This window comes from Enhydra lutris, unplaced genomic scaffold (assembly GCF_002288905.1).
Source record: "Enhydra lutris kenyoni isolate GAN:26980312 unplaced genomic scaffold, ASM228890v2 scaffoldscaffold33, whole genome shotgun sequence".
NCBI lineage: Eukaryota > Metazoa > Chordata > Mammalia > Carnivora > Mustelidae > Enhydra > Enhydra lutris.
Genome location: NW_019154117.1, coordinates 11,396,316 through 11,419,712, shown reverse-complemented (window position 1 = coordinate 11,419,712; position 23,397 = coordinate 11,396,316). Strand labels below are relative to the sequence as shown.

General features: G+C 36.1%; 1 protein-coding gene and 1 pseudogene across 1 annotated transcript in view; both read right to left on the bottom strand.

The window, feature by feature from the left end:
• LOC111153572 (structural maintenance of chromosomes 5) overlaps positions 1–23,397 on the bottom strand; it is a 97,209-nt gene that overhangs the window by 71,262 nt on the left and 2,550 nt on the right. The window contains exons 2-4 of the mRNA XM_022512679.1: positions 21,383–21,524; positions 13,569–13,621; positions 203–365 (exon numbers count right to left, since the gene is read on the bottom strand). Coding sequence (XP_022368387.1) covers positions 203–365; positions 13,569–13,621; positions 21,383–21,524 — 358 coding nt within the window. The remainder of the gene's footprint in view (positions 1–202; positions 366–13,568; positions 13,622–21,382; positions 21,525–23,397) is intronic.
• LOC111153504 lies at positions 19,250–20,015 on the bottom strand (annotated as a pseudogene).

Genomic DNA, 23,397 nt, shown 5'->3' with positions numbered 1-23,397 from the left:
CTTTTTATTAATTGAAATCTTCCAAATTACTTCAATAAGATGAGACGAAATGCCACCTTTTACAAAGAACTGTTAGAAAGTATTAGTTATGAGGCTTACTTTAAATAGCCTCTATTACAATATTTTTTGGAAAGTATTTAGATTCTGCTATGGCATGAAGAGGACACAAATTCTACCATGTGTACACTTAATTCTCTCATACCTGAGGTAGAAATTGGCAAAGATTGCCCACTTGAATGTTTAAGGCTGCAACTTGCTCTTCTACTACTTTCTGGGTTGTAGATTTTTTGTTGATGAACCAAGACGACTGATTTTTTGCCACGTCAATCTCACGGGTAATTACAAGATTTCCTGAAGTTCTGAACCTAGTTAAAAATAATTTTAAAAATCTTTATGTTCAAAATACATATATCGTTTTAAAAATATAATTTCCAAAATTCTCTTGCAAAAAAGGTTGCCAGACAGGATTATTATAACTTTTATCCCTTTTGAAATTTTGGCCCCTCCAAAGAAGGAAAACTTGATAATTTATTGGTAATAATACATAATTGATCACAGGTAAGTTACCACTTTTTCAACATCACAATTATTTAAACTATTAAAATAAAACAAAGCCAACACTAATTTCCAAACACTGATAGAGGATTTACATATCTGGAGTTATTTATCCTTTAATTATTATTCTCCAATCACATGCGTTGACTGCAATTCAAAATGGGTTGGTATATTCAACCATACAAAATTAAGTGCTGTAACTTCCTCTACTGGAAGATAAATGAATGAAAACCGATTTTTGCATAAGCAGTTCCAGACATCAAAACTAGCCTGGTCATACAGGTAGCCCATGCCTTCCTTGTCATGTACTCCACTCTGAATTCAGAGGGGACTATATCATACGCCCTCTTAAAGGAACATTAAGCAATACAGAATCTGAAAGAAGGGTATTTACTTATTTCTTGCTTTTAGAAGTACTACTGCTCCACACCTCCCATCCATCTTCTTCACTGGGAATCAGCAGCATGTGGTAGAAAGATAAATTATTGGTATTCAATGGCTAAATGACAATGATACTTTGTAAATGTCGTGTATATAGACTATACTGTAATCAGAACACTCCAAACATTAAGATATTAGAACTTTAAAAGAAAGTAATTTTAAATTTTCATTTCCAGCAGAATGACTAATGAAGTACTCTGTTGGTCTTCTTGTTCTGAACTACAAATAATGAAATATTAAAATATGTTCACAAATGCATTTATGAGTTTGCATGAAAGCAAGTAAATCTGGCCTAAATCCCAGGGCAGGTGGAGATCCAGAAGTTGAAAAATGAAAACTGGCTTTTACTTTGGGAGTATCTGTTCCACCAAATAACCTTACACATTCATTTTCATAATCTCCTAGGAGAGGAGCTACGAAGGCCCCAAACTACCCAAGGTAGAGAGTCTAATAAAAACCATCCCCAAAAGACTATACCCTCAATGTAAGGGTAAACTAGAATGACTCCATAATCACCATCACCACCACCACCAGTGAGGTAAATTGCCTGTCTCAAACTACGGCTTAAACTGCAAAAAACAAAACAAAACAAAACAAAACAACCCACAATTTCTCCTGAGGCCAGTTAATAACCTCGACCTAGTCTCAGATATATTAGTATACTTAAGTCAGTTACATGACATACCTAGGGTTCCAAAATGCACAAACTGAGAATTGTGTATATTGAAAGTACCCAGTGGTCTGTTGTATAAGATAGTGAAAATTCCCTCAGCAGGAATCTACCTTTACCCTCAAAAAATTGACACAAAGTTCAAAGAGAAAGGGGCAGCTTACTGGAAACACACATACATGAAAACAAAACCAAGAGTAAGAATTGGCAGAAATAACAAAGTAGAGTCATACTGAATTAATGGGCAAATACAGAATAAGGAAATCCACTATATTTCAAGAAATAGAAGACTGAAAATATTTACTTATATCTAAAGAAGAACTAAAGGGAAATGGATCTAGAATGCAGCACAAAGACATAAAAAGATGAAAAATATGGAGAATGTTAAGAGACACAGATGACTGAGTAAGAGAACCTAACATCTAATAGGAGTTCTAAAAGGGAAGGAGACACAAAGGGTCAGTGGTAATATAGGAAGAGATAATAGATAAGAATTTTCCAAACCATAAATTTAAGAAGCTCGTTAAATCCCAAGCAAATAAATAAAAACATAAATCCACATCTAAATATATGATGTGAAACTATAAAACACCAAAAACAGGATTTCAAAAGACACTTGAGCCACATGAAACCAATGACCCCACCCCCAAAAAAAGGCACTTGAGATAAAGAGAATTACTGCCAAAGAAACTAGGATTATATTCACATCTGAAGACTGTGGAATTATACTTCACATGTGTTGAGAAAAGACCTATCAATGTAGAATTTATATCTACCAAATACACCTTTCAAGACTTAGAATGGGTAGGTCAAGATGGGGGAGGAAGAGCAGGCTGAGATGACATCAGGTAGCAGGAGATTAGCTAGATCGTTATTAAACCATTCCGAGCACCTAAAAATCCAACAGGAGATCGAAGAGAAGAGCAGCAATTCTAGAAACGGCAAAAGGACCGCTTTCTGAAAGGGTTTTTTCTTCTACAAAATTTTGGGATACAACTTCTTCTAATAGATCAAAATATACCCTAAATCTAGCACAGGGTTTGTTCTAATCTCCAGCCTGAGCAAATTCTCTCCACTTTCTTTTTCTTTCTTTTCCCAACCAACTTATCAACTCCTTTTTTAGAATTTTTTTTTAAATTTTCATCTTTACAGTCATATTCCATCCCTTCACCATGTTTACCCTTATTGTGTGTGTGTGTGTGTGTGTGTGTGTGTTTTCTTTCTTAAAAATTTTAGGAGGTAGTTTCTTCTAAAATACTCCAAAATACTCCCAAAATCAAGCGGGTGGCTCTGTTCTATTCAACAGTCAAATACATATATTTTCTTTTTTAAATTCTTTTTTTAAACTTCTTTTTAGCCCTTCTCCCCACAATTTGAGGTCTCTTCTGATTTGGTTAATGCACATTTTTCGGGGGTCTTTGCCACCCTTTTAGTATTTTATTCTCTCATTCATATATTCTTATCTGGGTAAAATGAAAAGGCAGAAAAACTCACCACAAAAAAAAAAGAACAAGAGGCAGTACCAAAGGCTAGGGACCTAATCAATACAGACGTTGGTAATATGTCAGATCTAGAGTTCAGAATGATGATTCTCAAGGTGCTAGCTGGGCTCAAAAAATGCATGGAAGATATTAGAGAAATCCTGTCTGGAGATATAAAAGCACTTTCTGGAGAAATAAAAGAACTAAATTCTAACCAAGCTGAAGTCAAAAAAGCTATTAATGAGGTACAATAAAAAATGGAGGCTCTTACTGCTAGGATAAATGAGGCAGAAGAGAGAATTAGTTATACAGAAGACCAAATGAGAGAGAATAAAGAAGCTGAGCAAAAGAGAGACAAACAACTACTGGACAATGAGGGGAGAATTTGAGAGATAAATGATACCGTAAGATGAAACAATATTAGAATAATTGGGATTCCAAAAGAAGAAGAAAGAGAGAGGGGAACAGAAGGTATACTGGAGCGAATTATTGTAGAGAATTTCCCTAATGTGGCAAAGGGAACAAACATCAAAATCCAGGAGGCACAGAGAACCCCCCCCCTCAAAATCAGTAAGAATAGGTCCACACCTTGTCATCTAATAATAAAACTTACAAGTCTTAGCGACAAAGAGAAAATCCTGAAAGCAGCCCGGGACAAGAAGTCTGTAACATACAATGATAAAAATATCAGATTGGCAGCAGACTTATCCACAGAGACCTGGCAGGCCAGAAAGGACTGGCACGATATATTCAGAGCACTAACTGAGAAAAACATGCAGTCAAGAATACTATATCCAGCTAGGCTATCACTGAAAATAGAAGGAGAGATAAAAAGCTTCCAGGACAAACAAAAACTAAAAGAATTTGTAAACACCAAACCAGCTCTATAGGAAATACTGAAAGGAGTCCTCCAGCCAAAGAGAGCCTAAAAGTAATAGGCCAGAAAGGAACAGAGACAATATAAAGTAACAGTCACCTTATAGGCAACACACTGGCATTAAATTCATATCTCTCAATAGTTACCCTGAATGTAAATGGGCTAAATGCCCCAATCAAAAGACACAGGGTATCAGATTGATTAAAAAAAAAAAAAAACATCAATATGCTGTCTACAAGAAACTGATTTTAGACCCAAAGACACCTCCAGATTTAAAGTGAGGGGGTGGAAAACAATTCACCATGCCAATGGACATCAAAAGAAAGCTGGGGTGGCAACCCTTATATCAGATCAATTAGATTTTAAGCCAAAGACTATCGTAAGAGATGAGGAAGGACACTCTACCATACTCAAAGGGTCTGTCCAGCAAGAAGATCTAACAATTTTAAATATCTATGCTCCTAACATGAGAGCAGCCAACTATACAAACCAATTAATAACAAAATCAAAGAAACACATCAATAATAATACAATAATAGTAGGGGACTTTAACACCCTCACTGAAATGGACAGATCATCCAAGCAAAAGATCAATAAGGAAATAAAGGCCTTAAAAGACACACTGGACCAGATATATTCAGAACATTCCATCCCAAAGCAACAGAATACACATTCTTCTCTAGTGCACATGGAACATTCCCCAGAATAGATCACATCCTGGGTCCCAAATCAGGTCTCAACTGGTACCAAAAGATTGGGATCATTCCCTGCATATTTTCAGACCACAATGCTCTGAAGCTAAAACTCAATCACAAGAGGAAAGCTGGAAAGAACCCAAATACATGCAAACTAAAGCGCATCCTACTAAAGAATGAATAGGTCAACCAGGAATTAAAGAAGAATTGAAAAAAATTCATGGAAACAAATGATAATGAAAGCACAACTGCTCAAAATCCATGGGACACAGCAAAGGCAGTTCTGAGAGGAAAACAGAAATACAAGCCTTTCTCAAGAAACAAGAAAGGTCTCAAATACACAACCTAATCCTACACCTAAAGGAGCTGGAGAAAGAACAATAAAGAAAGCCTAAACCCAGCAGGAGAAGAGAAATAATCAAGATCAGAGCCGAAATCAATGAAATAGAAACCAAAAAACAGAACAAACCAACAAAACTAGGAGCTAGTTCTTTGAAAGAATTAAGAAAATTTATAAACCCCTGGCCAGACTTATCAAAAAGAAAAGAGAAAGGACCCAAATAAATAAAATCATGAATGAAAGAGGAGAGATCACAACCAACTTATAAGAACATATTATGAGCAACTATACACCAGCAAACTTAACAATCTGGAAGAAAAGGATGCATTCCTAGAGATATATAAAGTACCACAACTGAACCAGGATGAAATAGAAAACCTGAACAGACCCATAACCAGTCATCAAAAATCTCCCAACAAAAGAGAGCCCAAGGCCAGACGGCTTCCCTGGGGAATTCTACCAAGCATTTAAAGAAGAATTAATTCCTATTCTCCTGAAATTGTTCCAAAAAAACAGAAATGGAAGGAAAACTTCCAAGCTCATTCTATGAGGCCAGCATTACCTTGATCCCAAAACCAGACAAAGATCCCATCAAAAAAGAGAATTACAGACCAATATCCTTGATGAACAGAGATGCGAAAATTCTCACCAAAATACTAGCCAATAGGATCCAACAGTACATTAAAAGGATTATTCACCATGACTAAGTGGGATTTATTCCAGGGCTGCAAGGTTGGTTCAACATCCATGAATCAATCAATGTGATACAACACATTAATAAAAGAAAAAACAAGAAACATATGATACTCTCAATAGATGCTGAAAAAGCATTTGACAAAGTACAGCATCCTTTCTTGAGCAAAACTCTTCAAAGTGTAGGGGTTGAGGGTACATACCTCAATATCATCAAAACCATCTATGAAAAACCCACCGCAAATATCATTCTCAATGGAGAAAAACTGAAAGCTTTTCCGCTAAGGTCAGGAACACGGCAGGGATGTCCATTATCACCACTGCTATTCAACATAGTACAAGAAGTCCTAGCCTCAGCAATCAGACAACAAAAAGAAATTAAAGGCATCCAAATCAGCAAAGAAGAAGTCAAACTCTCACTCTTTGCAGATGATATGATACTTTATGTGGAAAACCCAAAGACTCCACTCCACAACTGCTAGAACTCATACAGGAATTCAGTAAAGTGTCAAGATATAAAATCAATGCACAGAAATCAGTTGCATTTCTATACACCAACAATAAGACAGAAGAAAGCGAAATTAAGGAGTCAATCCCATTCACAATTCCACCAAAACCATAAGATACCTAGGAATAAACCTAACCAAAGAGGCAAAGAATCTGTACTCAGAAAACTATAAAGTACTCATGAAAAAAACTGAGGAAGACACAAAGAAACAGAAAAATGTTCCATGCTCATGGATTTAAGAACAAATATTGTGAAAATGTCTATGCTACCTAAAGCAATCTACACGTTTAATGCAATACCTATCAAAATACCATCCATTTTTTTCACAGAAATGGAACAAATAATCCTAAAATTTATATAGAACCAGAAAAGACCTCGAATAGCCAGAGGAATGTTGAAAAAGAAAGCCATCGTTGGTGGCATCACAATTCCAGACTTCAAGCTCTATTACAAAGCTGTCATCATCAAGACAGTATGGTACTGGCACAAAAACAGACACATAGATCAATGGAACAGAATAGAGAGCCCAGAAATAGACCCTCAACTCTATAGTCAACTAATCTTCAACAAAGCAGGAAAAAATGTCCAATGGAAAAAAGACAATCCCTTCAACAAAGGTATTAGGACAACTGGACAGCTACATGTAAAAAAATGAAACTGGACCCTTTCCTTACACTACACACAAAAACAGACTCCAAATGGATGAAAGACCTCAATGTGAGACAGGAATCCATCAAAATCCTTGAGGAGAACACAGGCAGCAACCTCTTCGACCTCAGCCGCAGCAACTTCTTCCTAGGAACATCACCAAAGGCAAGGGAAGCAAGGGCAAAAATGAACTATTGGGACTTCATCAAGATCAAAAGCTTTTGCACAGCAAAGGAAACAGTCAACAAAACCAAAAGACAACAGACAGAATGGGAGAAGATATTTGCAAATGACATATCAGATAAAGGACTAGTATCCAAAATCTATAAGAACTTATCAAACTCAACACCCAAAGAACAAATAATCCAATCAAGAAATGGGCAGAGGACATGGACAGACATTTCTGCAAAGAAGACATTCAGATGGCCAACAGACACATGAAAGTGCTCCATATCACTTGGCATCAGGGAGATACAAATCAAAACCACAATGAGATACCACCTCACGCCAGTCAGAATGGCTAAAATTAGCAAGTCAGGAAACAACAGATGCTGGCGAGGATGTGGAGAAAGGGGAACCCTCCTACACTGTTGGTGGGAACACAAGCTGGTGCAGCCACTATGGAAAACAGCATGGAGGTTCCTCAAAAAGTTGAAAATAGAGCTACCTTATGGCCCAGCAATCGCACTAATGGATATTTACCCTAAAGATACAAATGTAGTGATCTGAAGGGGCACATGCACCCGAATGTTCATAGAAGCAATATCCACAATAGCCAAACTATGAAAAGAACCTAGATGTCCATCAACAGATGAATGGATAAAGATGATGTGGGGGGTGTGTGTGTGTACACAGTAGAATACTATGCAGTCATCAAAAGAAATGAAATCTTGCCATTTGCGACGACATGGATGGAACTAGAGGGTATTATGCTGAGCGAAATAAGTCAATCAGAGAAAGAAAACTATCATATGATCTCCCTGATATGAGGAAGTTGAGAGGCAAGTGGGGGATCTGGGGGGTAGGGAAGGGAAAAATGAAACAAGATGGGATCGGGCAGGAGACAAACCATAAGAGACTCTTAATCTCACAAAACAAACTGAGGGTTGCCGGGGGAAAGGGGGTAGGGAAGGGTGGTTGGGTTATGGACAATGGGGAAGGTATGTACTTGGTGAGTGCTGTGAAGTGTGTAAACCTGGCAATTCACAGACCTGTAGCCTTGGGACTAATAATACATTATATGTTAATAAAAATTAAAAAAAAAAAAGACTTAGAGCAAAAGAACATCATTTTCAGACAAAAACTGAACACTCCACTAGAAGATCCTCATTAAAGAAAACTTTTAAAAATACCCTCTGGTGGAAAGAAAGTGATCTCAAAGGAAATAACAAAAATGCAAGAAAAAATAAAAGCAAGACAAACCAAAGACACATGAGACAATTCTAAACAAACACTGACAACAGAAATTGATAGTAGTTATTATGTCTAAAAGAGTTTAAAAGACAAGACAAAATTAAAATAGTTCAGACAAGGTATTCAAATAAAAACTCTAAGGTCTTTATTCAATAGGAAGATACAGACATTTTGGTCTAGACTCAAATTCAAGTATATGTGTTAAAAATTCTAACAACTGTTAATACAAGAATGAATAATTTCCAAAACAGTAAAGAAAAATTACACAAAAATCCGAACAAAGTCAAGAGAGAAAAGAAATACTGAAAAATATAACAAATAAAAAGCACAAAATAAGGCAGTAAAAATAAGTCCCAACATATAAACCAATAAATGTAATGGATAAGCACTATTTAAAAGGCTATGTAGGGGTGCCTGGGTGGCTCAGTGGGTTAAGCCCCTGCCTTCGACTCAGGTCGTGATCCCAGCATCCTGGGATCGAGCCCCGTATCAGGCTCCCTGCTCTGCGGGAAGCCTGCTTCTCCCTCTCCCACTCCCTCTGCTTGTACTCCCTCTCTCACAGTGTCTCTCTCTGTCAAATAAATTAATAAAATCTTAAAAAAAAAAAAAAAAAAAAAAAGGCTATGTAAACACCACCCAACTATACATGTTGAAACGAGATACGAAAGGTATTAAAAACTTGAAATTAATGAATAAAAAAAGATAATTTGGAAAACACTTAAGAAAGAAAGCTGCCAGGGCACCTGAGTGGCTCAGTGGGTTAAAGCCTCTGCCTTCAGCTCTGGTCATGATCTCAGGGTCCTGGGATCAAGCCCCACATTGGGCTCTCTGCTCGGCGGGGAGCCTGCTTCCTCCTCTCTCTCTGCCTGCCTCTCTACTTGTGATCTCTATCAAATAAATAAATAAAATCTTTACAAAAAAAAAAAAAAAAGAAAGCCGCCAACTACACTAGTGGCAAATTAAAACATATTCTAAGGGAAATGCATCAAAAGATAAAATCAGTACATAACAGAAAGTTCAACTCCACTAGGAAGATAGAACAATCTGAATCTTAGCTGTATCCTGAAGCTAAAGCAAAAATTGATAGGACAAGGTTAACTGATACATCTACATAGAGGGAAAATGTAATATACCTTTCTCAGTAATTAAAGAATCGATGGGATGACTGAAATCAGCAAAAATATACAAGCTTTAACAATATAATTAATCAGCTTGCACTAATGGACAGAGAACACTGCACATAACAAGAGCAGAAGTACTCAACTCATTCTTTCAACCCAGTGGGTAACAATTATGTAAGCTCACTACAGAAAGGATACCTTAACAAATTTCCAAGGGTTGGTATAGGACCATATATTTACATATATTACTATATATTACACTATGTATTACTATAAGGTTATATATATGTATATATAATAAAACATACAATATACACTATACGTATAATACAGCAATATATAATTTTACTATGTATTATTATTCATTATATATGCTATATATAGTATTACTATACATATATATTACTATATATTGGCCCATATACTATATTACTATAAATCAGACCATACAGTAACATGTAATATAGAATATATACAGTAACAAATATAACATGTAATTTTCTATTTTTATAATATATGTATTTTTTTTACCACAGAACTACTATCAAAGTGGAAATCAACACTAAAATAACAAGAAAATTACTACATCAGAATTTGAAACAACTTCTAATTATGAACTCAAAGAAAATGAACAGAACTGAAAAATAGGAAAATGTTACATACCAAAATTTGGGAGAAAGAGCTCAAGCAATATTGAGAGGGAAATTTTTTTGCCTTAGATGATTATACGGAGGAAAACAAGACTAAAAATTTGTGTAAAAAATATCCATATCAAGAAATTAAGAAAAAAACAAAAAACAAAAGTTTCCAGAATTAGTATAGAAAATAATGAAACAGAAAACCATGATGTAAGAGGAAAACCACAAGCCAGAAATCAATTCACTGACAAAGACTGAGGAAACAGACAAATCAATTTTTTCAAATCAAGGGGAAAAAGAAAAAAAACCAAGGAGGCTAAGACTACTACAGAGGACACCTAGGTCATGCCACTTCTCTGCTCAAATCCTGGTGGGTTCACAGCTTACTCAAACGCAAAGTCCTTACACTGGCCTACAAGGCCCTATGAGCTGGCTCCTTGATATTCTCAGACCTTATCTCTCACTATCCTCTTGTTCAGTTCAAGGCAAACACACTGGGTACCACTTCAGTCTTTCTTAGTATCTGCAGATGCTGACATGGTGTTTCCCCAAGTATCTCCATACTCAACGCCTTATCTCCTTCAAGTCTTTGCTCAGGTACTTTCTTCTGAGTGGGAACTTTCTTGATCACCCAATTTAATGCTGTAAACTTCACTCTGGCACTCCCTCCCTATCCTCCTTTTCTGCTCAGTCTTCTACCTAACACTAATCACCATCCAATGTCATATGTATTTTACCTATGTATTTATCTGCCCCTCCCTCATTTTCAAATACTTGAAAATGACCGCATATATGTATGCTAGACATTATTCCATCCACTGCTCCATTCAAACAGTGTATGACCAGTTAACACATTGTTCAATAGCAGTAACAATCTCAACTAAGGAGGAGCCAATTATTGTTTGTATTCCCAACAAGTGACCACAATGTAGCTAAAAGAGTTTGGGAGAAAGGGAGACCTCCCCTGTAGTTCTGGCAACAGAACTCTGGTTTTGCTCACCAGTTAGGTTATTACAGCTAGTAGTTATTATGTACCAAAAAGTCTACCTCTTTAGATAACCAAGAAAACAACCGGGCCTTGGTGATTCAGAGCAAAAAATCACAAGTGCTTAACACCTGCAGCCACCCATAAAGGACTTTGAAATGTACATATTAATACTCCCTCTGTATTTTATATATATTAATATTCCCTCTGTATTTTATAAATATACCGGCACAGTTTGTTTCAGTTGCAGTATCTAAGAAACCACTGTGAGCTATGGACAGCACCAAGGCTAACACAGGAATATTTTTGGCAATTTTATAAAAATGACATATAACACCTATCATATAATCCATTTTATATATATAAATCCATGCTTTTTTATTGTGGTAGAATGTACATAACATAAAATTTACCATTTTAACCATTTTCAGGTGTACAGCTGAAGGAGTATGTGTATCAACAACAGTTTTTAACAAATGTACACGGTTCTGCCACCAACACCACCACCTAATTCCGAAATGTCATCACCAACCCAAAAAGGAGCCCAAACCTGTTCAGCGGTCACTCCCAACTCTATCTTCCCCTCATTCCCAAGCAATCTATTTCGTCTCTATGGATTTGCCTATTCTGGACCTCCCGAAGACGTGGAATCACACAGCGGGCAGTACTGGTGTCTGGCTTCTTGCACGAAGCATGCTCTCCGGGTTCCCCCATGTTGTCAGATCTAACAGCGCTTCATTCCTTTCTACAGCTGAGTAAGATGTTCTTTAATGAATACATCACATTTTGTTCAGCCATTTATCAGATGGTGGTACACTTCTGAAGGGGTTGTAAGTTTTCACTATTACAATTAGGAAAAAGCTAATTTTGTCCAAATGAGTAAACATTCTCTAGAATAGTAACTGGATCGAAGATTATTTAAAATCTATTATTACTGCCAAATAAGATGTACTGCTTATGTTCCCACGTGCATGACAGGATTCACTTCTCTACACCTTCATATTACTAAATTTTACTTAAAAATTTTTCTAAACTCAAAGGAAAAAAATTCTCATTTTGATTTCCTTCAAAACTCATGAGTTTTAACTAATGAGTTGTATCCTTTTTATACTTATTGGCCATTTATTTTACTTAGTGTTAAATTTCTTTGCTTATATTCTGTAAGTTGTTTGTAATTCTTACTGACTTGCATGAGACACTGGTATTTTGGTAATTTTGAGACATGTACATGTTATTTGTGCTGAAAATGTTTTCTCCCATCATTCATTTTTAACTGCGGTACCATTATTTTCAACTGGATTTGTATAGAATCTAAATTTCCGATCTTCCTTTTTATGGTTTTTGGTATCCTATTCTGCTTGAAATAGCCTTTTCCTTTCCTAAGATTTAAAAAATAATACATATTTTTTCTATTTTTTTCAAAGTTACATAGTTTTTCACTCAGCCTTTAGCACCTCTAGATCTATGAGTCAGATGTTTGATAAAGCTCTAAATTTGTTTATAAAAATTAATAGCCAATTAGTTCACCTCAATTCCAGTAATTTATAGCCTACACTTAAACTGCCATCTTTATAATAAATTCTCATATACATTTAGATCTCCCTGCCTTTTTCAATCTGCTTCTCTAATTTTCTGTACTAATACCTTATTATCAACAGCTTTATAATATACTTTAACATCTGGTACACAGACACCTTATTCATTATTCTGCTTTTTCAAAATCTTCTTGGGTTTTCCAGAACATTTTTTTCTCCCTCCCAAATGTACTTTAGAATCAACTTGTACACTTACCTGTTGATACTCTGGTTGGAACTGTATCAAATTTATATGTTAATTTGAAAGGATTGAAAATGTTGAAAGTGAATATTTATGTTTCTAGGAACATAGTATGCTTCTCCATTAATTCAGGTCTTAGTTTTGTATCTTTCAGTAAAACACTATCGTTACATTTTAATAAATTGAGCATAATCTTGTTTTCTCTTATTTCTATGTGTGCCTATATTTTTTTGCCTATTTCTCTTTACATAAATAAAGCATTCTCCCACTTTTGAGTAAAAAGATCATTTCCCCATATGCTATAAAAATGATGAAGCTATCAGATGATCTTTAAAAGCTACTTAAGCTCAAAAAGTTCATGACTTTCTATGAACACTCCAAAAAACAACACTCACTAAAAATCAACTAAACAATGGGCTTATCTGTGTTTTAAAGACTGAGAGTACATACACTAAGGATGGTTAACTGGTTTCACCTTGAATACTAACTCTGACACATCAGAAATGGCTGTCAAAAGAGGTAATTTCTTTAGGAAATCTACTGAAAGAAAAATCTTACAATTTGGATTTTAAAAGATGCATAAAAAATGACTTATCTGGATAAAACATCCTTTAAATATTATTTCTAATAGTTATGCCATAATGCTATGTTTTCTAAAGTCATCACGAAAGCATGAACATAACGAAACCGTACAGGAAAAAGGGGTTTCAGCAGTTTTGACACTTACAATTCAATTTCAACCATTCCTTTGGAACATCCTCTCTTCACAAAAAAACCAACCTAGAGCAAAAAAGACAAAGTGCACTCAGTGATGACAGTCCCATGTTATACCACAGATTCAGCAAAGTCATTACTGTCACATTCAAATCCTTTCAGTAACTATTTTCTCTGTCCACTCTCCTCATTTTCCCAGATTTGGGAAATTGTTTCCATTGTTTCCTCCCACAAGTAACAATACTATTAGTTACCATTTACGAGCATTCCAGGTGCCAGACAGCCTCTTACAAAGGTTATGACAAAGCCAAAAGGTGATACAAACCCACATAATATGGCCCCAGAGTCTGTGGACTTAGCCTCTATCCTAAACATCTTGGTAGAGGCAAAAAAGCCAACGGGAAAATAGGTTCTCCAGTTTAATCACAGGATTTACCAAATCTCCTTATTACCCCTGGAGACTTCTCTGGAGTTGCAGATTAAATATTAACAACTATTCTAATATTACCCATCCTGTTATTAATGAGGATGTAATTAGCATTTTCTTAAAAAGAGGAATACACATAGTAAATACAATTTACATGGTAAAATAGACCTATTTAGTCTAGTTTGAATAAATGTACGGCCACAAATTTGAGAGAGACCTTAGGCCTAAAAAATACCAGACTGGATCTTCAATCAGGCTCTAAGTAAGTAATTCTAAAAAAAAAAAAAGTGGAAACACACCTTGCAAAGAATTATCCTTTTGATAGTGCTAACAGCAGTTAGGACAGCAATTAGAATCACAACAGTGAACATTTATTAAGCATTACCATATGCTACAGTGCTAAGCAATTTATAATTCTTTATTAATACTCAGGAGCAACTGTAGGAGATATGTATTATATCCATTTTACAAACGATGAAACGGAGGCCCAGAAAGATGACAAAGGAGGTCTGTCCTTGTAACTAGAAAGTCCAGCTTAATGATTAAGAGGACACACTTTAACACACCATCCAGGTTCCTGTCTCAGTCATGCAATAAGCGTGTAAGTTGCTGGACTCTGACCAAGTTACTAAACCTCTCTGTTTTAGTTTCGTCATAAACAGGAAAAACGGCATTTTGTAGGAGTGCTATCTGCTCATTAGCTTGCATCAATTAAAATATTTGGTACCAGTAAGAAAAAAAAAAATCACAAAGCAGTTCTTATTATAAAGTGTACATGGATGGTACAGAGCATGCTAGTATTAAATTTCCCTATTAAGATTTAACTATAAATACAACATTAAAAGTATTTTCGCTGAGAACTTGTGCAGCCCCTAAATGCATGTAGTGAAACCCAAAGGTCTGCAATCTGTCACCTAAGAAACCCTGCACTCCACAACCTTCTTTAAAAAGCATACGACTCAAGGATAAGGTCTGTCTTATTCATGCCAAAAATAAATGGGAAGATTGGTGGAAACGGTTACAAACCAAGCCATTCAGTCGTACAAAGTTTGGAGTATAATCCAGCAGACTATTACACAGAGATAAGGATTTAAGAAATGATTTTTAACAATTAAAAAACTACACATCTGTATTTATAAAAATCTGGTCTCTGGAAGTTACCTACTCCAACCCCCTTAACTTTAAAATAAAGAAAAACTGAAGTCTAGACAAATGGTTAAGGTCAAAAGTTAATTATTAATAGAGTAGTACCTATGAGTACTCTTAACTCATAAATGCCTCCCATAGAGCATTTAAAGAAAAACACACACATACACACGTATTTTGAATAGATTTATTTATAACCTTAAGGGTATATGCTTCAATCTTGTAATCCTACATTAAACTGTAAGCCTGGCTAAGAAACCTATAATACCATTTTAATAATATTGCAATATTCCCAGCAGTTTTAGAAAAATATAAAGAATCATTTTAACTTTTACAACTATTTTGCAGTGGGATAACTCAACTCTCACACTTCCTTTTTAAAACAGAATTTTATGTGAAATATACACCAAATATGACATATAAACTTCATATACTGCTTGAAGCAACAGTAAAACCACCAAGCATCTACCACAAATTTAAGGAACTGAAAATTAACTGTGTATCTGACATTCCCCGTAGAACTCAATACTGTTGTATCCTCTCTCAACAAATGTAATCCTGACTTGATCATCCTTTTGCTTCTCTCTAGTTTTGCTATATACATATAGCTCTTTAAATATTAAAATATTAAATACTTTATTGTGTTTTGACTCTTATATAAATTCATATTACAAATATTCTTCCAAAATAGCATTTTTCCTTAAAATTATGTTTTTGAGATTTAACCAATGAGCTAAGGATTATTTTCACTGGTATGTAATATTCAATTTTGACTATAATAGGATTTATTTAAAAGTAATACTGCTATAAATAGTTTAATACTTTTACCTAGTATTCATGTACAAGGGCTGTCTAGGAGTAGAATTTTTGAGTGATTGGGTATATGCATCTGCAGATTCACTAGGTAATGCCATTTTCCAAGACTATAAATTTCTATTCCCACCAAGTGCATCAGAGTTCCCATTGCTCCATTTCCTTATAAGCACATTGCATCACCAGAATTTTTGAGGAATATACTTTGCCAGCATTAGTGTGCATTTTTCTGAGAGTGAAGTTGCGTATCTTTGAAAATACAGTTGGCCCTTGAATAACACTAGGGTTAGGACTGCCAACCCCCTGCACAAAAATTTGCATACAACTTTGGACTTCCCCAAAACTTCACTACTAACAGCCTAGTGTTGACCAGAATCCTTAGCAATAACGTAAGCAGTTAAGACATATTTGTATGTTACTGTACTATATACTGTATTCCTACAAGTACAAAAACAAGTTCCTGAGAAAATCATACGGAAAACACATTTACAGTATCACACTGTATTTACTAAAAAAAAAAAAAAAAAAAAAATCCACATATAGGTGGATTTGCACAGTTCAAACCGAAGTTGTTCAAAGATCCACCGTACTTCTTGGCTGTCTGAGCTTCCTCTTCTGTCAAGTGTCTGAGCACATATTTTGTCCTTTCTTAATTGTTACTGTTTTGCTTATTAAAAAGTTTAAATACCTATCTTTTGTTATATGGGTTATATATACCCACTCCCAATTTGTGGCTTGTCTTTTTCTTCATGGTGTCTTTTGATAGAAGTTTCTTATTTTTATTAGTATTTTCCTTTTCAACCTATACTTTTACTTAAGAACTTTTATTTAACCCAAAGTCACAAAGATATTCTCCTCTACACCGGTATGTCCTAAAACCTTTCTGGTCAATCACATTTAGATCTTCAATCCACTTGGAACTGATGTGTGTTCATGTGTGAAGATAGCATTTAATTTCTTTTTTTCCTATGCAACCAACTGCCTCAGTGCTATTTATCCATCTTTTCCCCATTCATCTACAATGTCAGCCTTCATAAATCAAGAGTCTACTCATCACGGCTTTGGATGTGCGCTTTTTATTCTGTCATAGCACACTGGTCTGATGTATTTCCCACCAATACCACGGGTTTGTTTTGCTTCCTTAATATAGTTAACAATGTTACTAGTTTCAGGTACAACAATGGTAACTCTGTACATCACATAACGCTCAGCAGGATAAGTGCAGTCGTCACCTGTAACCATGCAAAGTTATTACAATACCAGCCACGGCATTCCCTATGCTGTGCTTCTCATCCCCATGACTTACTTTATAACTGCAAGTCTGTGCCTTTTCATCTCCTTCACCTATCTCACCAACCCACCTCATCTTCCCCTCTAGCAACCACCAGTTTGTTCTGTATTCGTTGTTCTGCATTGAGTCTGTATTCGAGATTCCACATATTAGTGAAATAGGTATTTGTCTTTCTCAGACTTATTTCACTTAGTCTAACATGCTCTAGGTCCATTCATGTTGTTGCAAATGTGAGGATTTCATTCTTTTTTATGGCTAAATAATACTTTTTAAAATATATTTTTTGAAAAAAAAATAAAATAAAATATATTTTTTGAAGATTTTATTATTTTATTTATTTGACACAGAGAGAGATCACAAGTAGGCAGACAGGCAGGCAGAGGAGGCGGGGGAAGCAGGCTCCCTGCTGAGCAGAGAGCCCAAGGCAGGGCTCGATCCCAGGACCCTGAGATCATAACCAGAGCCGAACACAGAGGCTTAACCCACTGCGCCACCAAGGCACCCCTCTAAATAATATTCTATACAATGTTTTCATTAACTATTATAACTTTGTGTTAAGTCTTGGTATCCGATAGGGCAAGTTTTTTCCATTTTGTTGAAATTTCTTTAGGAGTTTCTTAGGTATTCTTGGCCATTTCTTTTTTCACTTAAATTTTAGAAGCAACTTAGAATTTGCTATAGACAGTACTGGGATTTTGACTGGAATGATGCTCAGTATGTTTATCAATGTGAAGAATTACATTTTTACAGTAGGTCTTCATGCTCATTAATATGTATATAGTATATCTGTCCATCTAATCCAACTCCAATATTTTCAAATAAAATTTTAAACTTTCTAAATATAGGCCTTACAGGTCTTTTGTTAATTTATTGCTATGTTACTTGCATTTTTGATGCTACTATAAATATCTATTTTTAATTGCATTTTTCTGTTCATTGTTAGTGTATGGGAATGCAACAGATTTTTGTTACAGAATCTTGTAACTAGCAAGCCTAACAAATTCCCAGATTAATTCATCAGAAAGCTGATGTGGAGCATTTTGTGGTTTTCATTGCAGACTTGCATAAAACCTGTATATGACAGTTTTCCTTCTAACTTTCTTTCGTTTTACCTTACTGTTCCACCTAGAACTTCCAGTACAATGTTGAGTAGCAGTGTGAGTAGGTACCCTTGACTTGGTTCCTGAACTTGCTGCCTATTTTCACTTGTCTTTTATGTAATTTTAAAAGGTTGGTATTTTCTACTCCTAATTTGCTAAGAGTTTTTTTTTTTTTAATCAAATTACTGTGGAATTTAATGCTTTTTCCTCTGAGAGGATCATCCAGTTCTCCTTTAAAATGGGATATGTAAAAAAAATAAAACAGGAGAGGTTAACTTTTTTCTAATGTTCAATCTCTCTTTCCTTGAATAAATTCTATTTGGTCATGGTATATTATGTATTTTATGTATTAGATTCAACAGACTGTTTCTTTTTCTTGAGATTTTTGCTCCTATATTCGTAAGTAAAACTATTTTTTCTTATTCTATCCTTGATGGATTCTGGTACCATCATATTCTGGTACAGTCATATTCTTTGTGTAAAACAGGAAATGACTCCTTTAAGAACTAATGGATAATTGTCTTCGGTGTTCTAAGAAAAAAATTAACAGCTGATTTTTTTTCTATTAAGAGTCCATTTTGATCATTTATATAGTTGTAGAAACTTACACATTCACAACTTTGAGAATTTAAGCTTTACTACCATAAAGTTGCTCATAAATTTTTTTTGTTTAGGGAGGAGATAAGCCAATTTTATTGTCCCTTATGTCACACAAAAATCTAGGAACAAAAGATTTGAGTTGTACAAAAGAAATAAATGAATAGTAAATTAGAGGGCAATGGAAATAACTTAAATCTGAAAATTTTCCATGATATTAGGATGAAAACCATTTCAAAATATGTGTGTGCCTGGCTCAGAGTAGGCTGTTCCCTGGCCAAAGCTTGCCATAGAATTAAGGTGTTCAAGGTCTTGCTGCTCTACTGGCTTTTGACAAAATGTTTGTGATCGTAGAGAAAAGGAATGTATTCCTAGTGTTCCAGGTCTCTGCGGAACTCTACCAACTCATCTGCAGAAGTGTTTCCCACCCACCCATCTGCCGGGAAGTTCATCAGGTCGTCATATAAGGCCCAGTCCAGGGGATCAGTGTTGACCGTGTAATTCAGATCCTTCCGCTCAGACTCAACAGACTGAAAGCTCACTTCTCTGATGGAGACAGTGACCTCCTCTTCTTGCCTAGCCTCATCTTCTGGACAGTGACAGTCCAGCACCGGGGGCTTCTTGCCACAAGTCTTCACAACTTCAACCACAAAACTGGGAGTGGATGTCAATCAGGCTGTTCTTCAACCTTCTGCCCTTGGAGGGCTCCTCCTCCCCATCCAATGTTGGCAGGATACTACTGTCAATGTTGAAAGCCACAGTGATCTTTTCTCCAGCAACTTTCTGCACTAACTTGGCTTCTGACCCATATACTTCCAGCTCCCAACTTCCAGAACTCCTGGGGAGGTAATTACGCTTTGGTATCTCCATTTCCTCCTCAATGTCATCATTCAGCAATTCAACAAAAGCTTTGTGCCCCTGGGTGTGCAGTGTGCTGCAGCCGCAGGGCCCAGGAGAGCGCAGGAGACCGTGGGCAGCATGGGCCCTTGCCACTTGGAGCCGCACAAAGGGCTGCATGTATGGCCTGGGGTGCACGGGCTGCAGCGGTGAAGGCAGCAGGGTGGGCTGAGACAACAGGGCAGGCATGGCGTGTGGTGGCTCAGTGGCCGCAGAGCCCAGCGAGCAAGGCACTGGGCAGGACAGCAGCAGTAGCGCAGTAGCTGACACAGGAGGGCCCTATAATAGTCTCATCATCATTTAAATCTCTGCTCCACTCTGGTAATGGCCTGGCGGTAGGCATCCTGGCAGTTCATGAACACTCCAGTTCTCCTGCAAGCCCGCGGCAGAACTCCATTTGCTCCTTCCCTCTGATGGAAGGTGTGGCCTCTTAATGGCCTTTGTCCAATGAAAATGTGAGCCGAACAAATATTTATGGCTTTTTGGAAGAACTTTTAACAGCCAGTTCCCTTTACCTAGGTGGCAATCACAGGACAATGTACTCAAGTGAAGACTCCATCAGCCTAGGTACCCAATGACCACAGCCTAGACTGGGTAAGTAGCAAGAAGAACTAATCTGTATTTTTAAACCAGAATTTCAGGGTTGTCTTCGACCTGTAATATAGCTTTATTATTTTTTTTACATTCCTTTTTTCTACTTTATCTACCCCCCACAACCTTCTCTAGAAATTACTGATTTTTGGCAGAGGGGAGGGAAGGGGGGGGGAATGGAAAAAACAAATGAAGGAGATGGAAGAGATTAATTAACAATCTTTGTTATATAAAAATAAGACAGGGATGTAACAGATAGCTTAAGGAATACAGTCAATAATATTGTAATACCTTTGTATAGTGATAGATGGCAACTAGATTTACTGTGGTGACCATTTCATAATGTATATAAAATACTATATTATACACCTGAAACTAATAATATATGTCAATTATTCAACAGAAAATAGTAGTAATTCTCTGGAGGATTTTTTTTTTACTCTACTATATTCAGAGCTAACAATCAGATAAGTAAGTAACCGTATGTCCCATTCTGTGGGGTTATTTTTCCTTCTAAACACAGTGCTTGCCTTCTAGTTTTATCTCCCAGTCTTCCCCTACCTTCAGGACCCCCAATTCAGGGCAATCAAATGCCTTTCCAGTGCAAAGTCAGCAAATGCCCTTGGGGGAACAACTCTGACATCTTTGGATCTGCACAATTCTGCCTCTGCCCTTGGTAAGTTTGCTTCATCTTTCCACAAGCCCAGCAATACATTTAAGAAGACATTTTACACTATTCCTAAGTATTTTAAGTGTTACATACTTGGAGAATTCTCTAGGTATATAGTCCAAAATACTTCTAGAAATGGCAATTCCTGCCAGCAGTTCTATCTACCAACTCCATTCTTTACTTTCAAGCTCTACATCTGTGTTTTACCCAATGAACTGAGAGAGAAAGTGATCTGTTACTAAAAGCAAGTTGCAACTCTGAATTTTTTTTTTTTTAAGTACTTAAGTTAACTCACCTTATCTGCCCGTCCCATGAAAGCAGGTTTGCCTGCTAATCCAAGACAAATGGCACATACGATGCTAGACTTTCCTGTTCCGTTAGCTCCAATAATCATATTCAGATGGGGTCCAGGAGAGACTTCACAGATATCATACGTTCTGAATTATAGAGAGGTAAAATTACTAAGACATAAGAATATTTTCTTTACAAAAACATTTTTCTGCTGACGTTTTCTACAGGCTTCCTTGAATTGCTTTAAAAGCCAGCTGACCTTACATTTTAATGTTATTTATACATTATTAATAAACTAGAGAGAAAAAAATCAGTGGAGAAAATGAGAAAATGATAATGCGTATCTGAAATAAGAGTATCAGTGGGAAAATAAGATTTCATAGGCTCTTTTCAATTACGTCTGTTGAATGAAGCGAAGTTTGGTATTATTTATCCCTTTCATGAGAAAATTTATCAAAGCCACTGTAGAAATAATTTTTCAGAAAATTTTATGTAAGAAACCATGGCTCATCTTAAATCTGTGAATTTTACATTTGTATTTCTCTGGAATTAAAATGCTTAATAGCAACCCCTCACATTTTACTAAGTGAAACAATCCAAATTTCTATTCTAATCAAACATCTATCAACTCAATGGTTTCATTTTATTGTTAATTTTTTAAAAATCCATTTCTTTCAATATGCTGCCAGAGATATCCATTGTTTGGCCCATGTTCAAATAAATGTTACTGCTATGGAAAGAAACAAGAATGCATCATCACCAAGCACTTCTGTAACATTCCCTCAAACCAGAAAGCTGCCTGCTGTCCAGCAGTTTTAATTAACTACCTGCAAGGTAGCACCTAATCCTTATTAGTCACCAAGGACAACTATGGCAAAATGTCAAACAAACAGACTCAGGTAATCTTCTACTTTGTCTCTGAATACCCTGAATTAGAATCCATAAATAATAACCTGATAAAAACTGACCCAGCTACTAATCTGCTAGGTATGTCAGTAATGGAGACAAGCACACTTCCACTTCAGTGCTCAGAGAAAAATAATGTGAAGTGCCATGTGGTAATAAAAGTAAATACAGGGAGTCAACAAGTTATTTTCTGACAGGTTTCCAGCCCCACATCTCAACACAGCGTCTACCTACTTTCTTTTCAAATGCTTTGTTCTGTTGGAAGCCGGATCATAAAGAAACCCTTAATATAATGATTAAAATGAAACTAGTTTGGGAACTTCAGGCATCTGGAAAATGAACAGCCTTGGAACTTCTTAATCCCAAAATATGAACCCTGATTCTTTCAACTTTTTAATTTTCTGCTGTAAAATCTTTGTGCCCCTGTTTTACAAAAACAGTGATGTAACTGATGTTTAAGATAATAAGAACGAGGAAAAAGGAGAGGAACTCCTAGCCTATAACATACACATAGATATTATCAACAGAAAGTTGCCAAAAAAAAAAAAAAAACCCAAAACAAAACAAAAAAAACAACCAAACAAAAACAAAAACCACCCCACATATCAAAACAGAACAAAGCCTCCGCATTTAAAAAAAAAAAAGTTAGTTTGTCTGACTGATTTTTATTGGGAATTCCTTTTGTGAGTTTCCTTTTCTCTGAGCACCTCCTGAAAAGAACTGTTGTCAAATGCCTGCCCTCTTCTCCATCTATGTATCTCATATATTCTCCAGGACTTCTGGTAGGACTGACATGCTCAAAGTCAGCCCACATGACCTACAGAGGAAATCACCACTTCCAGAACACTATGTGGATGTTGCAGTCACCTCAAACTTTCCACATTCAAAACTAAACCCGCTATCTTTCTACTCCCAAACCATTCCTGTGGTCTCTTATCTTCATCCCATTGACCAAATCAGAAACCTAGGCATTAGTTTTGCATCATCTTTGATTCTACCAACTCCTTCCCCTCCGGCCCCCATCAATCAACAAGTCACCAAGTCCTGTCAGTAGACACGCAGTTCTGAAATCACTCATTAAGAAAAAGAAAAAAACAGGACTCTTCAGAACTT